At 42.5% G+C, this 17,907-nt stretch overlaps 5 protein-coding genes, 1 long non-coding RNA gene and 1 pseudogene across 7 annotated transcripts in view; 4 read left to right on the forward strand and 3 right to left on the reverse strand.

The window, feature by feature from the left end:
- Positions 1-172: 172 nt before the first annotated feature.
- LOC104819166 lies at positions 173-3,364 on the forward strand (annotated as a pseudogene).
- Positions 3,365-3,624: 260 nt separating this feature from the next.
- Positions 3,625-5,853, forward strand: LOC104819168. The gene is made up of 5 exons (XM_010549107.1): positions 3,625-3,870; positions 4,520-4,638; positions 4,819-4,876; positions 4,946-5,023; positions 5,509-5,853. The coding sequence occupies exons 1-5, from the start codon at positions 3,705-3,707 to the stop codon at positions 5,700-5,702; spliced, it is 615 nt and encodes a 204-aa protein (XP_010547409.1). The 5' UTR covers positions 3,625-3,704; the 3' UTR covers positions 5,703-5,853.
- Positions 5,854-6,142: 289 nt separating this feature from the next.
- On the forward strand, positions 6,143-9,098 carry LOC104819169 (la-related protein 1B-like). The gene is made up of 6 exons (XM_010549108.2): positions 6,143-6,721; positions 7,056-7,536; positions 7,611-7,755; positions 7,879-7,969; positions 8,432-8,503; positions 8,625-9,098. The coding sequence occupies exons 1-6, from the start codon at positions 6,287-6,289 to the stop codon at positions 8,859-8,861; spliced, it is 1,461 nt and encodes a 486-aa protein (XP_010547410.1). The 5' UTR covers positions 6,143-6,286; the 3' UTR covers positions 8,862-9,098.
- A 308-nt stretch (positions 9,099-9,406) lies between these two features.
- Positions 9,407-12,204, reverse strand: LOC104819172 (rac-like GTP-binding protein ARAC11). Its single transcript, XM_010549111.1, has 7 exons — positions 11,648-12,204; positions 10,602-10,689; positions 10,393-10,502; positions 10,236-10,299; positions 10,046-10,110; positions 9,905-9,970; positions 9,407-9,817 (listed from the first exon to the last, which is right to left on the reverse strand). The coding sequence occupies exons 1-7, from the start codon at positions 11,744-11,746 to the stop codon at positions 9,716-9,718; spliced, it is 594 nt and encodes a 197-aa protein (XP_010547413.1). The 5' UTR covers positions 11,747-12,204; the 3' UTR covers positions 9,407-9,715.
- A 746-nt stretch (positions 12,205-12,950) lies between these two features.
- Positions 12,951-15,736, reverse strand: LOC109116899 (formin-like protein 2). 2 transcript variants are annotated; one of them, XM_019203165.1, is made up of 4 exons: positions 15,063-15,736; positions 14,676-14,857; positions 14,022-14,245; positions 12,951-13,814 (listed from the first exon to the last, which is right to left on the reverse strand). In XM_019203165.1, exons 1-4 carry the CDS (start codon positions 15,706-15,708, stop codon positions 13,028-13,030), a joined length of 1,839 nt encoding a protein of 612 aa, XP_019058710.1. In that variant the 5' UTR covers positions 15,709-15,736; the 3' UTR covers positions 12,951-13,027. The 2 variants fall into 2 exon arrangements, with proteins under 2 accessions (XP_019058710.1, XP_019058709.1); XM_019203164.1 differs by having other exon boundaries at positions 14,985-15,736.
- On the forward strand, positions 15,558-15,954 carry LOC104819171. Its single transcript, XR_772767.1, has 2 exons — positions 15,558-15,639; positions 15,731-15,954. It is a non-coding gene; the product is annotated as an uncharacterized LOC104819171 (long non-coding RNA).
- A 737-nt stretch (positions 15,955-16,691) lies between these two features.
- Positions 16,692-17,907, reverse strand: part of LOC104819170 (proteasome subunit alpha type-7) — a 2,128-nt gene continuing 912 nt past the window's right edge. Inside the window, exons 2-3 of the mRNA XM_010549109.2 lie at positions 17,327-17,741; positions 16,692-17,144 (exon numbers count right to left, since the gene is read on the reverse strand). Of these exons, the coding sequence (XP_010547411.1) occupies positions 16,983-17,144; positions 17,327-17,741 (577 nt within the window). The 3' untranslated portion in view covers positions 16,692-16,982. The remainder of the gene's footprint in view (positions 17,145-17,326; positions 17,742-17,907) is intronic.

The raw sequence follows: 17,907 nt of genomic DNA on the forward strand, positions 1-17,907 counted from the left end.
GTGGCATTTTAAAAAGAACAAAAGTCGACAGAAAAAATCAAACTCAGCTGAGTTACTGGTTTTTCCTGTCTGAAACAATGAGAAAGGGTCAAGAAGTTGATTCTTGGTGGGGTGACGCTCCTCATATATTCAGATATCTCCAGGGAAGAAGGAGCATTATCCAATTGTCAGAAAAAATAATCAAAAGGGAGGGATGGAGGGAGGAGGAATGGGTAATGCAGGCCAACTCTTTGTGTTAATGTCTGTGATGATGGCTTGGTGGGGATGTGAGGCGTATGGCAAATTCGGGTTCGATGTTCATCATGTCTTGTCGGAACCAATCCAACAAATGCTGGGTTTTGATGGTCTTTTGCCCGAGAAAGGGAGTTTGGACTACTTTAAGATTTTGGCTGACCGTGATCGTATCATCAGGGGCCTCGGTCTTATTGCCTCCAACTCCAGCAACGTTCAGACCCCTCTCACTTTCGTTCATGGCAACCGAACTCTTCAATCGATGCCCTTTCATTGTACGGCTCTCTTCCAAGTCTTGGGTTTTGATCAGTTACCTCAGTTTGATAGATTTTGTTTGATGAAAATGTTATTTTACAGCTTGTACTATGCGAATGTTTCCGTGGGAACACCGGCTACTTGGTTTCTGGTTGCCCTTGACACTGGTAGCGATTTGTTTTGGTTGCCTTGTAATTGTGGGGCGACTTGTTTAAATGACTTGGAAAGATGCTGGAGCCATTCAGGTGCGTTTCCTCTTCATTAGTTTCAAGCTTACGAAAAATGTGTAAATTTCTTTCTGCTAAAAATGATACATTGCATCTGCTTTCGAGCAATTTTTTTCTTTTCGGAATATGCAAATGCCAAAAGGGCTATTGAGTACAAGTCTTTCTTTCTTTCTTTTTTTTTTTTTGTAGCGGAGTCAGCGACTTAACCTGTACAGCCCTAACACTTCTTCTACAAGCTCAAGAATCAAATGCAGTGATACACGGTGTTTCCAGGAGGAGCTCTGCCCTTCTGCTGGCAGCATTTGTCCATATCAAATTCGATATCTTTCTGCCAACACCTCATCCAGGGGAACACTGTTCCAGGATGTGTTGCATCTGGTCACAGAAGACGGGAATTTAAAGCTTGTGAAAGCTAATATCACGCTTGGGTAAGAACTGAGTTTATCTTCCATTCCTTTTCATGTGGTCCACTTCTTTTTATCCTTGTCCAAATGACCTATGAAGAACTCGACCCACGATTTGACTTGTTTTCTTTTTGTGGGTGCAGTTGTGGACAGGTACAGACTGGTGCATTCCGCAGAGGAACAGCTGTTAATGGTTTGTTGGGGCTTGGTCTACAAGATTACTCTGTTCCCAGCATGCTGGCAAAAGCAGCCATTACCTCAAATTCTTTTTCAATGTGTTTCGGGAACATTGTCAGCATTCTTGGAAGAATCAGCTTCGGAGACAAAGGTCAGTCGGATCAGCAAGAAACACCATTTATTCCCGTTAAACCAACGTAAGTGGTTGATGCAAGTCCTAGCTGTCTATCTATCTGATCAGTTCTAGTAACAGATCAAATAATTGATCCGATTAAAGTCTTTCACACTTCATCTCATGTTGTCCTTTTTTGGAAACGAATACTACTAGTCCGAAGTATGTGGTGAATGTAACTGGAATTGAAGTGGGGGGAAATGCAATCGGTGTCCGGCTGTTTGCACTTGTTGACTCCGGTGCTTCATTTACTCACTTGATGCAGCCTGCATATGGTGCTGTTACCAAAGCTGTAAGTGTATTTTCTTCTTTTTGGTAAACTCGTTTTTCTCTGAAACATAAAGGGAAACTAGAATCCTGAGTATTATTTGTCTGAAGATTGAGTAGCAACCAGTTTTGTAATAGGCTTGATTCTGTTTTCAGTTCAATACACTTGTCACTGACAAACAACTCCCAGTTGATCCCGACTTTCCCTTTGAGTTCTGCTACCTCATCAGGTACTCCAATGCATCAGATATAGTTTACCCATTTATGCATATAATAATGGATTGGGCTTTGTATGGAAATCATATTTCTTGTCTCACACACATATATATAGAGGGATGTCAAAAATCATTTACTCACATAATGAGCTCTTCTTATGTAAACTCCTTTGTCGTGTGCAGTCCAAACACCGCTAGCATTGTTTATCCAGCCATAGACATAACGATGTTAGGGGGATCCACGTTGAGACTTCGAAATCCTCTTCTCATAGCAGAGTCTAAGGCAAGGCTGTAGATTTGATTTCGTGTATTTCTCCTTATTACATAGCAAAGAAGAGACATATTCGTCTCCTTATAATCCTTCTTACGAATGACAGAACGGAAGTGCCATATACTGCTTGGGTATTCTGAACAGCGTAGACGTCAAGGTTAACATCATCGGACGTAAGTATTTGATTTTTCAAATGCATGTTACCAAAGAGGAAAAAAGTCCAGCAAAGATTGAAACGATCATGAAAGAACCTTGACATATGATGGAACAATCCTGTCCTGTGTTGGGATTATGACATAAATTTGTAATCAGAACCTGCGTTTTGTAGTTTCTACTCAGTGACGTTCTTCTGGCCATTAGTCACTGACTGCAGGACCTCTTGACTTTTATGCAGTGTTCTTCAGAGTTGTCCTTTTCTTTTTCCCATAGTTAAAAAAAAAAATTCCAATTCTTGATGTGATAATGAAAAACAACCCTGATTCCAAACTGGATGCATATGTATTGTTTATGGATCTATAGTTGAGAATGATGTTATGTGACAAGTGTTTTCTTGCTTCTGTAATGTTGGGGGTTTGTAATACAGAAAACTTCATGTCTGGATACCGTGTTGTCTTGTCTTTGACCGCGAAAGGATGGTGCTGGGCTGGAAAGAGTCTGACTGTGAGTATTTTTACTACTGTATCTCCTTCGATCCTTCTTCTGTCTGCACTGCAGCATTTTTAGATAATACAAAAACTGTGAGGAGGGGATAAAGTGTATACTCTGTTATAAGGCTGGATTTCTTCCTCTATTCGCTTCATTGACACATTCATGGATTTTCAACGGCAGGTTTTGGCGAGGAACGCACAAAGGCCATGGCTCCGCCACCATCAGAGACAGCGGCTCCTCCACCGAGAGTATCGACCCAACCTCCTCCTCCTCCGCCTTCTCCTTCGAGCAATAACTCGAATGCTTCCAGCTCCCTTCCTCGCTCTGGCTCTGCAGATCGACAGAGTCTCCTCCTCCTCCTCCTCCTCCTCCTCCTCCTCCTCCTTCCTGTTCTTGCCTTCCTCTAATCATAAGAACCTTCCTTCTCTCCATTTGCGTTTGCTACCTATAAATTATGTGAAGGTCTTGCTACCTTGTGCACTTTTTTTCTTTAAAGAACTAAGGTTACGTGTTTGAGAAGTTATCTTTTTTTTATATACCTACGGCTGTGATTGGGCTTCTTCGGACTGCGGCCCACTTAAATAGTTATGCCTGAATTAAAAACGACATCGTTTTATCCCTGGTTCGAAAAATGACCATCTTCAAGAAATTACCAGTAAAAAAGTCAACGGCTGTGATTTGGACAAGAATAAGATTTTACCGAGGAGCAACAAACACCTCGCCTCATGGAATCACCTCACAGTCAAACTCCATATCGTAGTTTGTAAAAAAAAAGATAAGAGAGTGGCCCTTTCTCGAATCAACCATTGTCATCAGCAGCAGCTCCGCCGCATTTCAATGGCATCTATTCAGTACCTCGCCACTGTCTCCACCACCGTTGTCAAGCCTACGACGCTGCCCTTGTCTTCTCCTTCGTCTGCTCTCCGCTCCCCCTCTTCTCTTCGATCTAAACCTCGTGAGCTTTTTCCCCTCTTTGCCAACTTTCGCAGCGTCTCGCATCAAGGTACCTCTTCTCGTATTTGGTAATGGGAAGTGCCGAGAGATTGATTTAATCAGACCTTTTTTTCTTTACAGACAGACACTAATTCGTGAAAATTTCTGGGGATTGGGTATAATTAAAATCTCCGAAAAAAGGCAATCTCTTGGTTGATATTAGCATGTGATGGTTTTATGTTTATCGGGAGATTAGTCGACACAAAAGAGTTTGGAGTTTAGGACTGTGGAAGTGCTAGAGTACAATTTTAGAGTTCCTTAAAGCTTGAGGGAAATGAAATTCACCCGGAGACAAAATCCTTTGAAAAATTGACAAAGCTTCTCTCTGGCTTTGGTTTGGTATTAGAATGTGATGCTTTCATGTCTGGGGAGACAAGTCTTCTTCTTCAAGAGTTTGCGACCGCAAGAACTAGATGACAATATTAGTGTTTCCTTACGGATTGAGACTTCAGATGTGATCTTTAGTTATGGCTTTGGGTTGATTATATAGGCGCGGAAGCCTAATCACGATTTAGATTTATTATGTTTCAAGCTTTAGTCTTGTTCTTGTAAGTTGTAGAGGACAATATTCGAGATTTGCTTTTGTTTCTTCTCCTCGTCCTGGCAACTTATAACATTCTGCATAATCTGTCTCTGTCTCAACATGTTGCCACCACCAGCAAAGTCACAGTCAAAAGAAGCCGAAGTGAGTCCAGTTGCAGATACATTTTCTAATTTCAAGCATCTTCTTCTGCCTGTAACGGATAGGAATCCTTATCTTTCTGAAGGGACGAGACAGGTTACCTCTCTTGAGCCCCTTAGCCTCGTATTTTTTACCAACGGGTTCACAGTGGTTTCCATTTCCATAATCTCAACCATACTGTTTCCGGCAAAGCGTTTGCAGAAATAGTTATATCCTTCATTGGTGTCTATAGATTTATTGTTTTATATTCATTTGAGTTTGACCACACTTTGGTAGGCTGCTGCTACAACAACTTCTTTGGCAAAGAAGTATGGAGCTGATATCACGGTTGTGCGTAAGTACTGAGATCCTAGCGTCCAAATCTATTCCAAAAGAATACATTTTAACATCATCTTGTTCACAGTTATCGATGAGCAAAAGAGAGATTCACTGCCTGAGCATGAGACACAAGTATCCAGCATCCGCTGGCATCTGTCTGAAGGTAGGTACAGTTTGTTGTTCTATGAATGTGTTACATGCGGCGTTTCGTCCCAATTAATCCGCAAGATTCGTGGTAAACTCCTCTCTGTGTAAATTTAGAACCTTTGGTGGTCTATTACTCATAGGGAATTGTTTGTTCAATGGAAATGAAATTCCACACATGATGTCGAGGCTTAAGATAATGATTAGAACCATGTTGTAGGAGTGGTCACCACAGTGGTTGGCTGCATTTCTTAGCATTCGCGGAAAATTTACACGAACCCGACTCCCAGATTCTGGGATCTAGCAGACAAACAAGGCTGAGTTCAACTGCTAATGCTGGGGATTGGACGGTTAGAAGTCAGTTCTGGAGAACCGGGACTAGTAAATAAATGATCATGAGGGGTTGTAGTAGTTATATTTTGGGGATAGTCCAACATGGGTTAGTGTATCTAGGCTCAATGCTGTTAACATTTGCATGACACATATTCATACAAAAATGAACAGGTGGGTTCCAGGAGTTCAGGCTGTTGGAGCGGCTCGGGGAAGGGAAGAAGCCGACGGCCATAATCGGGGAAGTGGCGGATGATCTGAGCTTGGACCTAGTGGTGATGAGCATGGAATCCATCCACTCTAAGCTCGTTGACGCCAATTTACTCGCTGAGTTCATCCCATGCCCCGTCCTGCTCTTACCCTTGTGAAAAACTCCCAATCTCCTTTTCTTCAATCCTCTCTGTACAAAACTAGTTCTGGTTTCCATGAATAAAGTAAAGTATACACATGTATATGTGTCAAGGTGCTGTAAATAGTAATTGTCAGTTGTCTTGTGTGTTTATATACGATTTTCCCTCATGGGTTCGCATCGGACCAAAGGTATCTGTGGGTACATTCGTCATTTTCTTTAACCTATGTTATGACACATGGGGATTATAACATGTAAGAGGACACGACATGACACGATCAATGTGTTTGGCTTTCGAGTGAGTGACGATATCTGAAGTTCAAAACAACGGAGAAACTAATCAGAGAGGGTAAAATTGGTGTTTCGAATGAGCGAAGGGTGCATCCAATAAGGTGAAAGCACAGGGATCGTCGCAGGAGGGTATTTCTGTCAATTCTAACCAATGTGACCTGAGCTGCTTAGGAAGTTCCCCACTTCCCAATGGCATAACTCGGCATTTTTCCAGTCCCCAGAACTCAGTGCCGCCGGCGCTCTCCGCCCTTCCGACTTCAACCTCGTTTCATTCTCAGATTCTCTGTACACTTTCGTTCTCCGGTGATCTCGATGGCTGCGACGGCGAGTAGTGCCTCAAATTCGAGCTCTCACACGCCGCGTTACTCCATCAATAGCCCAATGTCGCGATCACGGCGCGCTCCGTCTCCTTGGACGCAGATCGACAGGGGATGTGATTCGGACGTGATCCAAAATGATCCTGCTCCTTCTATCTTGCCCTCCCTCGCCGATGAGGATCCCTCTCTCCCGCCTGTGAGTCCATCGGTTTCACCGCCGATCGACAAATACACTCAGCATACCGACATTTCCGGTAAGAAGCCGGCCTGGAACAAGCCTTCAAATTCCTCCGCCGATGTTGGCCCCGTCATGGGGGCCGAATCATGGCCCGCGCTCTCTGTTTCTGCTAGGGTTTCCTCAGTCAAGTCCGTCTCTTCAGAATCCTTGAAAGGACTTTCTGATGGATCATCATCAATGCCACCCCTGCAGGTATTTCCGCCTATCCGTCTCTCCCTCTTTTCTTTTCATTTTCCACTTTTTTTTGGGTGTTGGGTGATCGATCTTCTCGGTGTCAGAGGAATTAGGTATTGACTGTGTAACCAATATCGTCCAAAACAAACCGTGGCCATGAGACAATAGCTTCAGTTTAGATTTCAATAGTTGAATTTTGCCCTTTAATTTACGATTTCTATCTGGGATCTCGCATGCAGTTAGCAAATACATCGTTTTGCATGTTCTCTTGGGTGATGCGAATCTCGGAAGAGGATAGCGTTCTATACTCATTAGTTCTTATACTCATTAGTTCTTCTTGTCTATCCTGTAGGCTGTTGAAATTCCTTCCACTTCTACCCAGAAACAATCTGTTGGCAATACCATTGCCGATAACCATAATGCGTTAGGCCAAGAGAAACCCTTTAAACGGAATAACTCAAGTCGCAGCATCATCTCAGCGCCTTTAAATACTATCCGTTCTAAGGATCAGACCCACAGCCAGAGGAGTGGTTCTTATGGCGGAGGAAATCCACAGCACAAAAACTCGTACAGAAACCGCAATGGAGTTTCTTACCCTCGTGGAGACAGTGTTCACCAGCAGAACCATGGAAACAGGCGAAACTATGACCATGTTAACCAGACTGCGTTTCCTCGCCATAACTATAATGGGAGAGATGTGCACATGCAGCAACCACAGCGTGGTTTAGGGCTTGTGAGACCTCAGGTGATGATGGGGCCTCCCTCTTTTCCTGCTGGTGGTTCACACTATATGGCAGGCCCCCATTTGTACAGTGGTCCCATGCTTTACCCAGGTAGATATCAGTCTTATGATCTCATATTCTTGCTTTTCCATTTGATTTCAATTTCACAAGCTTCCTTTTTTCAGAATATCCCTCAGCAATCTATATGCCACATCCACCTCCAGAGTCCATGGCTTTGGTTGGACAGTTTTCACCTCAGCCTATCTATTTTCCTGGTTATGATCCCATGTTGTTCACTAAAATAGTTAAACAAGTAGATTTTTATTTCAGGTAATTTCTTTCTGTACGTTGCCGTATCTCCTGTTCTCTGTGTCTCCTCAATGCTACTCCCTAAATGATCTTTCTCAGAAATGTAAATAACTAACTTCATACTTATGCAAATCACAATTGCAGTGCCGATAATTTAAGCAAAGATAAGTACTTGCGACAGCACATGGACGAGGAGGGTTGGGTTCCTGTTAGCTTAATTGCCGGTTTCAGAAAAGTATGTGATTCTTTGTCTGATTTGGAACTTTTTCTTGTTGTTTGATGAACTTCTTTATGTTTAAGTTGTCATCCCTTTTGAAGTTCATGAATCTTGCCGTGATACCTTTTAAGGGGAAAAAAGGTACTGTGATACAATTTTCCTTGGAGATTTATTCGTGGAAGATTTTATGTAGCGGGCAGTGAGTTGGATTTCTTTGGTTTTTTTTAAACCTCTGACTAAGGATCTTATTCACTGTCCAGGCAAATATCACATAATAATTGTTATACTAATGAGAGTGTCTTTGTGATATTCAGGGTTTACTCTTTACCTTCTGTATTCTGTTCTAGTATAATCTCTTAATGCGTGTGATTTAATAGTTCCGAGTATTGAAAGATTTTGCCATCTTGGCAGTGGCTGTATGTAGCTAACAGTTCAGTGTGGGTTTTTTTATTTATCTACTTTTTTTTTTCTGTTCTTCAGCTAGCGGAACTGACCAACAATGTCCAGATTATATTGGATGCTGTGATAAGTTCTGCTGTTGTGGAAGTTCAGGTGTGCATCCCATTTTGCATATAAGCTTTATATTTGTCAAATCATCAGACGAAAATGCCTCAATGTTTATTAAATATGCATCAATGTTGATAATAGTTAGGGACATACCATGACATTGCAGGGTGAGTCTATAAGGAGGAGAGGGGATTGGAACAAGTATGTATGGCCTCGGGACCTCAGGGAAACCACGACTGCCTCAGCGGCACGTCCAGATGCCACACTGGCGGGACATCTTCAGGAAATGAAGCTGGCAGAAGGAAGAAACCTGCAGGCAGAGGGAGAACGAAGAGATGATTCGGTCGAAGAAGAAGAGAGCAACAAAGAGTTATCTGCCTCTCTCACTGCAGCTGGGACATGATGTCCCCTGTGATGCTGTTGATGTTCATCTCGTTCCTGTTTTTGTGGGTGAGGAGGAAAGAGGCGTTTCTATCTGTTTTCCCTGTCCTTGCAGTGAGTTTCATTGCCCTGCTTCAAACAATTACACACTCTCTCTCTCTGTCTCTCCCCTTTTTTGTTACCTTTGGAGAATGGGATAGGAGAATAATGCTCAACATTTTGTTCTTCTAAAAATAAGGAACGGAACTTTTCAGACCTCCTTTTCTTTTGGAGGGTTTGAGATGCAAGCCAAAAAAAAAAAGAAGGTTTTGGTTGCTATACCATAAGATGAGGATCTTTTGGAGGGTTTGGTATGGCGGCTAGGCTTGTCTTGAGTTAGAAAAACTTGCTTGGGGAAGGCGATGGATGGAGGAAGAATATTAACGACGTTGTGACCCATTCCTGGTGTTTTGGAAGCTCTCTCTCATGTTAAACCACTTTGTCTGCGTCTGCTCCCGAGCACATGGGGAGTTCCAGAAGTTTTTCTTTTAAAATGTGCGGGTTTTATACACAAAAAAGGTCTACCACTTGCAGAAGGAAAGATGTCCATTAACAATAAACAAAAACGAATGTAATCATAACAAAGCGAGAAACAGAAGAACAAAAGGGTAGGACGACCGTGTGATGGGTTTGAACACATTAGATAACAACCCCCCCAAAAAAAAAAGTCATGTCAGAAGAAAAACCAGGTATCAACCATGTCTAGTTTCCTGAGAAACAAGACTCTATAGAATGGCACGGATTCTGATATACATACATCCATATATATATATATATATATATATGTATATATAGATGAAAAGAAGGTAGGAATTGCATAATTGGGCATTTCTTCCATCATAGAATGGAGCAGGCCTTCTGAGCTTTGCTCTTCTTCTTCTTCTGCTTTGGGGGTTGGAGGACAACTCGGATGGCTGCGTCAAACACCCCCTTCACATTCTGCGTCCACCCACAAACAAGTTCACTCAGATCCAAAGGGACCGTATATTGCCATAATCACGAAAGCGTATTGTTTACGAGTATCACCTCTTGAGTTTTTGAACTGCATTCTATATATGTGGGCGCTCCTATTTGCTTCCTCAGCTCCTCTCCCTTTCATTCACCAAAAAACTTAGCTTTACCTAACAACAACAACAACAACAAGATAGGCCCGGGCATTTTATATACCTGAGCTGCAGAAATAGGGACAGCACCGGGATGGTCAACGAAGAACTGCTTATCATCTCGTAGATCTGTCAAAATAATCAAACAAGCACCGATACTAAATGTAACCAAATTCACCAGATAAGGCTAAGCTGCCTGGTTTATAATACGGAAGTCGGACCGTCTTGGAGAAAATTGCCAAACAATAACAAACCTAGCTTTGTTCCGACAAGAATGATGGGCACTCCTGGTGCATAATGTTTCAACTCCGGGATCCACTGGAAAGATAATTTGTTCAATCATCAGAGAGGGAGAAGATGGTGATGGAGAGAGAGAGAGAGAGAGAGAGAGAGAGAGAGAAGATGGATCACCTTCTTAGATACGTTTTCATAACTGGCTTTGCTAATGAGAGAGAATGCCAATATGAAAACATCAGCCCCACGGTAACTCAGTGGTCTTAATCTGTTGTAATCTTCTTGCCCTGTTTCCACCATTAACACACGCGCCCCGAGGATCTACTTTTCCGAAAATTCCAGAAAACGAAAAACTTGTTCCAAAAAACCCAAAAGACATATATTACCTGCAGTGTCCCATAATCCCAGATTAACTGTGGCTCCATTTACCACAACATTCGCGCTGAAATTATCAAAAACCGTTGGCACGTAATCCTGTAAAAAGACACAACAAGCAAATCAAGTACAGATGTTCTGCAATTTTAAAGACCATTATCTTTCAGTGAAAATATGAAGAGGATAAAACATATCTCCAAATTCACATCTTCTACTTGGATGTAAGCAATTGCTGAACATGAATTTGCAGCAAATTTCATTAACAAAGATTCTTTGTTTACATCCGAGAAAATGCGAACGGTGAAGGGAAATTTTATGCAGAGATTTAACAGAAGAGAAAACAAAAGTTGAGGAAAGGAAGGATATACCGTAGGGCGAAAATCATAATCTAATTTTTACAAGACTAATATAGTTAATTATGATTATTAAGAACGTGTATTATGTTTATTTATCCATTTTACATTAATTACGGCACCTAGCCGTTACAATTAGAAGAGTGAATGGGCTTCTTATTATTAAATAAAATACGAGGACATTTGGGAACTAACAGATTTAAAAAAAGGCGTATAATTTGGGATTTTATCATGTTGGAAACTAGACATGAAGTTCATATTGGGCCTCTCGACTTCTCCCACACGCCGTCGTTTCATCCATGCGAAATTGCACTGCAAGTGTAATTCGTTCATAATTGAAAGTTTATCGGTCCCTTTTAAGATAGCAAAATAAGGAAGACCCGGAAAAGGCTCTAAAAGCAAAGGAGGAAAGCCCCACGGCTGCCACCCATCATTCACTTTGCTTTGACGGTCAAGCCGGCCGTGACCTTTGCTCTCGGACAAATGTTTCTCCATTTCTTGATTCGACATAATCAAATGTGCCACGATGACGCCAATGTCTTACCAAATCAAATTCAACATGGAACATATTCAAACGGTTCAACATTCCTGATCATATCAGAAACCCAACATTAAAACACTTACCAAACGAGAAATGACTCTGCTACCTGTGACTGCAAACCCAGGCAGTGACCATGATGTCGTTCATGTTTCCTTGGGAGTACCGTAGGGAAAGTGTTGCTGGTGTACGAAATCAGAAGGCAGGTTTTCCCGACAGCTCCATCGCCGACCGTGACGCATTTGATGAACCTCGAAGCGCTCATTTTCCCCAGAAAAATCAGGGAAAAAACACAAACCGTAAATCAATCCAAAAAAGCTCGAGGATTCTGTCAAGCCACAAATCTCAACGCCTGAGGACCCCTTCTTGTTGACCCAAATCTCGAAACTCCTCCGGATTTTCTTCCTTCTCTTTATGTTTTATCCGGTTTTCGCTTCTTCGAGCTCAATCGGCCATCGGGGTATTACGGGGAAGACGCAGCGGATGACAAAGGAGGGAACTTTCTGTCGGGAAATCGAAACCCTAGAACCGAATTTGAGAGAGAATTAGAGGGGACAGAACGAAAATGGGGAGAGAGTATAGTTTTGAGAGGCCGGGAAACAATGCCGTTGAAGCGTTCACTGAGTCAAATCATTCCTCGCCAACCAATCTCCCCTTCCTCCGCTTCTTTTGGATTTGCCCTTTTAATAGGTGATTGATATATAACATACCAAAAACCAACGGTGCTCCCATGCCAAGTGCTTGAATTTATGTATGTATGTATATATATATATATATGTGTGTATTCTTGCTGCATAGGTGATTTTAACGGATATGAATTTTTTTTTTAAAATAAACTTTGATATTGTAAATAGTAAGATTCTTTATGGAATTTTAAAAAAGAACAAAATCAGATTAGTTTTTTTATTTCTTTTCTAATTTCTCACCGAGTAATTTTAATTTAGTATGGTCCACGCACCAATTTAGAAGCTCGCTTTGCCTTAAAGGAATGGCGCTTAACGAACAAATGTCCTAACGTAAGATTTGGCGTTAGCATTTTTTATGATTGTTGCCATCCTTCGAAGGAATCTACTTAAGAAGATGTGATTTTTTGGACCGGTGCATGCTTACTTACTACTCACTTGTAGAGGAAAACCATAAGAAATCAAAAAAAAAAAAACACATATATATTTTGCACCAAAACAACATCATTAGAGATTAACATTTTGTATTTCAAATCGAGTTTAAGTTATTTAAATTTAAGAAAAACTATAAACATTTGGTTAATTCGGTTTTTCCGATTATTTTTTATTCCGTATGATTTAATTTGAATTCAATTTTTTTAATTTTTAAAAAAATTATAAACATTGGGTTTCCTCTATTAATTTTGATTCGATTACGATCATATGTTATTCAATTTGGATCAGTTTAATTATTCGATCGTTAACCAAATTAGGAACATAAACAACAGAGAAGATAACTAAGGTCAGTTCAAAACCAAAGCAAGGATGCCATAATTAGTTAGAACCCGACATTGAGTCATGCTGACATGACACGTGCGTACATTTTAAGCATGCAACCTCTTCACGTCTTCTTCTTCATCATCACCACCAAAGCTCCTCGTGCGGCGGCTGTAAACAGTCTCGAATGATTGCATACAAACACTTGAAAACCCGACCATCGCCTGAAAGACGTGAGGAAACCCCATCTGCAAGTTATTCACTGTCATGGCCCGACTCACCTTCACCGCCTTCTCGTGCTTATTCTTCTCTTCTTCTGCCTTTCCTCTCAACCTCTCCACCTTTCCTCTCTTTTCCCCCACCACCGTTTTCTTCCTACCTCCACTCTCATGGTCGTACTTGCTCTCGATTGCCCTCAGTTCAGCCGCCTTTTTCTCAAACTCTTTCAACACCGATTCTGATCTCTTCTTCTGCTTGTGTTCTTCGGCTTGTTGGACCAAGATCCCGTGGACTGTCATCAGAAAGCTCTTAATCCCTTCGGATGCTACTTTATCCGGGATTCGGTCCATAGCCAGCTGCCATTCTTCGCAAAAGCTGTAAAGCTTTGACTCGTAGCTGCTGCTTCCCATGGCCACAAGTGAGCTCTTGCTGAACTGAAATAGGCTTAGCCTGAGCCAGCCCGTCAGAGATTGGACATAGTCACGCTGACACTTGACCAAGTTGCAGAAGGACTGGTGCCATTGTTGGATTTCGGCCTCGAGGTGAAGGGTCGATTGCCGATGAAGCTCTGACGTGGGTTCGGTGGAGGGGACGGTGTTAAGGTACTTTAGCTGTTGAACTATATGGGTCTGAACCTGGTGGCTCTCGTACATGCTCCTCCACATGCTCATTAACCTACATATATACAACTATAACTTTGTAATTTCGTGACAGACGAAAACTAGAATGCAGATAGATCGTAGTTTGCCATAAAAGTTCTACTTCATTGACTGGTTACAGGTTAGAGAATTCACATCAGTGTATAAAACAAGGTGAGTCCTACTGATGTTCATCATTATTTTCTCAACATGTTGGGGACGAGCAATAAAGGCAGATACTAACCCTTTAACGAGCTCGACGAGCTGAGGGAACAACTGGGATTCTCGGAGATTGATGATCTCGGCAGAGGCGCTCTCGATGGCCTGAGAAGAAACGGCGAGACGGGACTCTAACCTCTCCACATCTTTCTTTGCCTTCTCTGTCTTCACATACTCAGCTCTCTTCATCTCCAGCTTCCTGGCATTCTCCACCTTCTTCTCATGCTCCATCTTAATTCTCTCTCTGTTCTGCAACCAACCAACCGACACTGTTTTCATTGCTGGATATATAACTGTCAGTACACACACACCACATCATTGATCATTCAGACACACGTGGGTTCTCTCTGATAATCTGACAGGGTTGGGCCCACGAGCTGATTTCAGATGATACATGGTAAATTTTGAAACTTTGACAAGATTCAAACTAGACCTACGTAGAGTTTCAAACTGCCCCCGATTCACATTGGAAGTACATCCCTTGTTTCAAAAAGATTCCTCCTGGCATGAAACGAGCAACCCAAGTTATAATTTCGAACTTCAGTATTATGGTATGGCACAGCCCGCTCAGGCTTGGCCCCACAGTCTGATCTGAGGCCGAACATAGAAAATTTTGAACCTTTGACTGAAAAAAGATCCTTCTTCGCATGAAAATATGAAAGATTCAAACATTGAATACCTTGACCTCTTGATACAGCTTCTTCTCCCAAGCATAGAGTCTCTCCACAGTAGAGGAATGGCTCCCTCCACACCCAGCCACCTCTCCCCCTCCGTTTCTGTATTCGTTATACTTTGGACTAAACCCTCTTCTCCAAAACAATGTCGGATTCATGTTGCACTCGTAGTTACTGTACAGTTTCCCTGAAGAAACACGGAATCATGTTAATGTCTGGGACCTTTGTTATATGCATACGGGCGTAATTGCAACGAGAATCAAACCCATTACGGCAATATAACGGTATTTGGCTCTCGGGTAATTGTGAAATACCTCCTTTGTTATGAGCAGAAAATGATGAGGTGGTGTTGATAGAACTTGAAATTTCAAGGAGGCGAGAGAGCTGCGCACCAGAATCTGCAGCTTTCAGGAAATATACGTCCACTTCCTTGATGATCTCCATCAGATCCTTTGTATTTCTCGAGACCACCATAGCCAACTCGCTTCCGGAGGCGGTCCCGTTCGTGATGGTGTCCTTGGAGAACCCACTCACCACCGACGATGGCGGAGGCGTGGCGGTCGCTGGTTCCGTACTGACGGCTGCGTCGGTGGCGGTGGCGGTGGCAGTGGCAGTCTCATCCTCCCACTCCTCCTCGGAGGAAGACGGGGGCGGCGGCACAAAGGGGTCCCAGAAATCCCACGTGGAGGACGGCGGAGGAGGAGGAGGTGGGGGCGGAGGAGGAGGAAGTGCGGAGGAGGTGGTGGTGGAGGTCCAAGTGGTGTCGGAGCCAGGACTCAGGGGAGGCCGACGAGGCGGCGGAGGAGGAGGCGGCGGCGGCTGAGGGTGGAGGTGGAGGTGGAGGTGGAGGTGGAGAGGGGTCTCTTTGGCGGAGAACTCGAGAAGGGCGGAGCCGGTTGCGCGTAGAGATCGGAGATAGAGCGCGTGGGAGGCAGAGAGAGCTTGTCTTGCTCCGACCAGCTGCTTCAGGTACCTCTTCCTCGCCTTGCAATGCGACACTATCTCCTGTCTCTCGATTCTCGAGTAACAACCCCCCATTTTCCTTTCTCTTTTCTTTTAGGTTTTTCTTCCAGATTTTGAGACCAAACCGAAAGTGCCAAAGCACAACACTTTCTTGAAGAAGACAGAAGCTATACAATGTTTCTTCTTCTTCTTCTTCTTCTTCTTCTTGTAGCTTATGCTCTTACACCCTAGACGGCTGAAATCACTTCCTTCTTGTTCTTCTCGCAAGAAAATCTTCAAAGTCGCTCAGTTTGTCTGTAAAAAAAGAAAAAAAAATGAAAAGCTGCCAACTTTGTCCTGACATTACACCAGAGACATCAGGGGTTTCAAGTGTCAAAAAGAAAACAAAAACAAAAAAACTGTAGAGAGCGTTTGCTTTTGGCTTTTGAGACTCTGGTTTCTCTTAAGAATGTACTTTGGTATTTGGGGTTGGTTTGGTGCCATAGACAAAATGGCTTTGGACAGCCCCTGCTTTTTTCTCCCTGTTTTTTAAACATAATTACAGATATGCCCTTCAATTTTCACATTTTTAAAATTTAAAAGTTCTAAAAAACAAAATGCAGTTTCTTCAAAGAAAAAAAAACTCGATTTCTTTTTAAGGATCCACGAGGCTTTGCAGTTAAAATATAGATTATGGTTCGTGAAAATCGAAAATCATAATCTAATTTTTACAAGACTAATATAGTTAATTATGATTATTAAGAACGTGTATTATGTTTATTTATCCATTTTACATTAATTACGGCACCTAGCCGTTACAATTAGAAGAGTGAATGGGCTTCTTATTATTAAATAAAATACGAGGACATTTGGGAACTAACAGATTTAAAAAAAGGCGTATAATTTGGGATTTTATCATGTTGGAAACTAGACATGAAGTTCATATTGGGCCTCTCGACTTCTCCCACACGCCGTCGTTTCATCCATGCGAAATTGCACTGCAAGTGTAATTCGTTCATAATTGAAAGTTTATCGGTCCCTTTTAAGATAGCAAAATAAGGAAGACCCGGAAAAGGCTCTAAAAGCAAAGGAGGAAAGCCCCACGGCTGCCACCCATCATTCACTTTGCTTTGACGGTCAAGCCGGCCGTGACCTTTGCTCTCGGACAAATGTTTCTCCATTTCTTGATTCGACATAATCAAATGTGCCACGATGACGCCAATGTCTTACCAAATCAAATTCAACATGGAACATATTCAAACGGTTCAACATTCCTGATCATATCAGAAACCCAACATTAAAACACTTACCAAACGAGAAATGACTCTGCTACCTGTGACTGCAAACCCAGGCAGTGACCATGATGTCGTTCATGTTTCCTTGGGAGGGGCCTTTTTCGCGGCTTCTGCAGCTGCCTTCTCTGCCTCTATCTCAGCCACAACTGCATCGATTTCGGCCTCTTCTAGCTGCTTAAGTCCATGCTCTTTTGTCATTACCGCTACCTCTATGTTCTTTCCCCCGCTCTCCACTACCTGCAAATTATGAAATGAAATGTTTCATGTTGTAGGACATTTGCTCATTATCGCTCAAATACGTCCACATTTGGTTCCCATTTCTTCGCTCAGGCAAACAAGAAATCCACTTAATAGACGGGAACATCAGAGAATAATGCCAAAACAACTACTTGAATTAGTAGAGAGAAGAAAATGCCCACCTCAAGCAAAGCACGGACAGCGAGCTTAACAGTTTCTTGCCCAGAGGTTTCTTTGAAGTTTTTCTCGAGAAACTCCCTGATCGAGTTTGAGTTTCTCCCGGTTGCGTTGGCTTTCCAGGCAGAGAAAGTACCAGATGGATCGGTCTGATAAAGCGAGGGTACACCAGTGTATGGGTCAAAGCCGACGATAAGAGTCGAAAGACCAAAGGGTCTCACACCTCCACTTTGAGTATATTTCTGTTGAAGCCCAGCTATGTACCGGGTGATGTACTCAACAGTCACTGGGTCCTCTACAGTAAGCCTGTGGCTTTGACACTCGATCCTTGCTCTGTTTATCAGGACACGAGCATCTGCCTTTAGCCCAGCACAGGCCAACGCAATGTGATTATCGAGGCTCACAATCTTTCTGGCCGATCTGTGAGAGAAAGGTACCAAAGCTGTTTGTATAAAGCAAGTACAAGCAGTTGAGAAGAAACACAAACTAGATCCTACCCTTCTCCAACTGATTATGATAAATACCAACTGAAGAGAAAGGGCTGATCCATAGGCATGTAACGATGGTTAGGACATTTGCAGCAGGA

This window comes from Tarenaya hassleriana, unplaced genomic scaffold (assembly GCF_000463585.1).
Source record: "Tarenaya hassleriana unplaced genomic scaffold, ASM46358v1 Cleome3, whole genome shotgun sequence".
Lineage (NCBI taxonomy): Eukaryota > Viridiplantae > Streptophyta > Magnoliopsida > Brassicales > Cleomaceae > Tarenaya > Tarenaya hassleriana.

Excerpts from the sequence above, each read along its gene's own strand:
- LOC104819168 (XM_010549107.1), top strand. The coding sequence starts at position 3,705 with ATGGCATCTATTCAGTACCTCGCCACTGTCTCCACCACCGTTGTCAAG. Across the intron at positions 3,871-4,519 it reads TCGCAGCGTCTCGCATCAAG|CAAAGTCACAGTCAAAAGAA; the intron begins GTACCTCTTCTC and ends TGCCACCACCAG. Across the intron at positions 5,024-5,508 it reads CCGCTGGCATCTGTCTGAAG|GTGGGTTCCAGGAGTTCAGG; the intron begins GTAGGTACAGTT and ends AAAAATGAACAG.
- LOC104819169 (XM_010549108.2), top strand. The coding sequence starts at position 6,287 with ATGGCTGCGACGGCGAGTAGTGCCTCAAATTCGAGCTCTCACACGCCG. Across the intron at positions 7,756-7,878 it reads CAAGTAGATTTTTATTTCAG|TGCCGATAATTTAAGCAAAG; the intron begins GTAATTTCTTTC and ends TCACAATTGCAG. Across the intron at positions 7,970-8,431 it reads TAATTGCCGGTTTCAGAAAA|CTAGCGGAACTGACCAACAA; the intron begins GTATGTGATTCT and ends TCTGTTCTTCAG.
- LOC104819172 (XM_010549111.1), bottom strand. The coding sequence starts at position 11,746 with ATGAGCGCTTCGAGGTTCATCAAATGCGTCACGGTCGGCGATGGAGCT. Across the intron at positions 10,503-10,601 it reads GGGATTATGGGACACTGCAG|GGCAAGAAGATTACAACAGA; the intron begins GTAATATATGTC and ends TGGTGGAAACAG. Across the intron at positions 10,111-10,235 it reads TCTTGTCGGAACAAAGCTAG|ATCTACGAGATGATAAGCAG; the intron begins GTTTGTTATTGT and ends TTATTTTGACAG.
- LOC109116899 (XM_019203164.1), bottom strand. The coding sequence starts at position 15,708 with ATGGGGGGTTGTTACTCGAGAATCGAGAGACAGGAGATAGTGTCGCAT. Across the intron at positions 14,858-14,984 it reads TTCTGCTCATAACAAAGGAG|GGAAACTGTACAGTAACTAC; the intron begins GTATTTCACAAT and ends GTGTTTCTTCAG. Across the intron at positions 14,246-14,675 it reads AGCTGTATCAAGAGGTCAAG|AACAGAGAGAGAATTAAGAT; the intron begins GTATTCAATGTT and ends GGTTGGTTGCAG.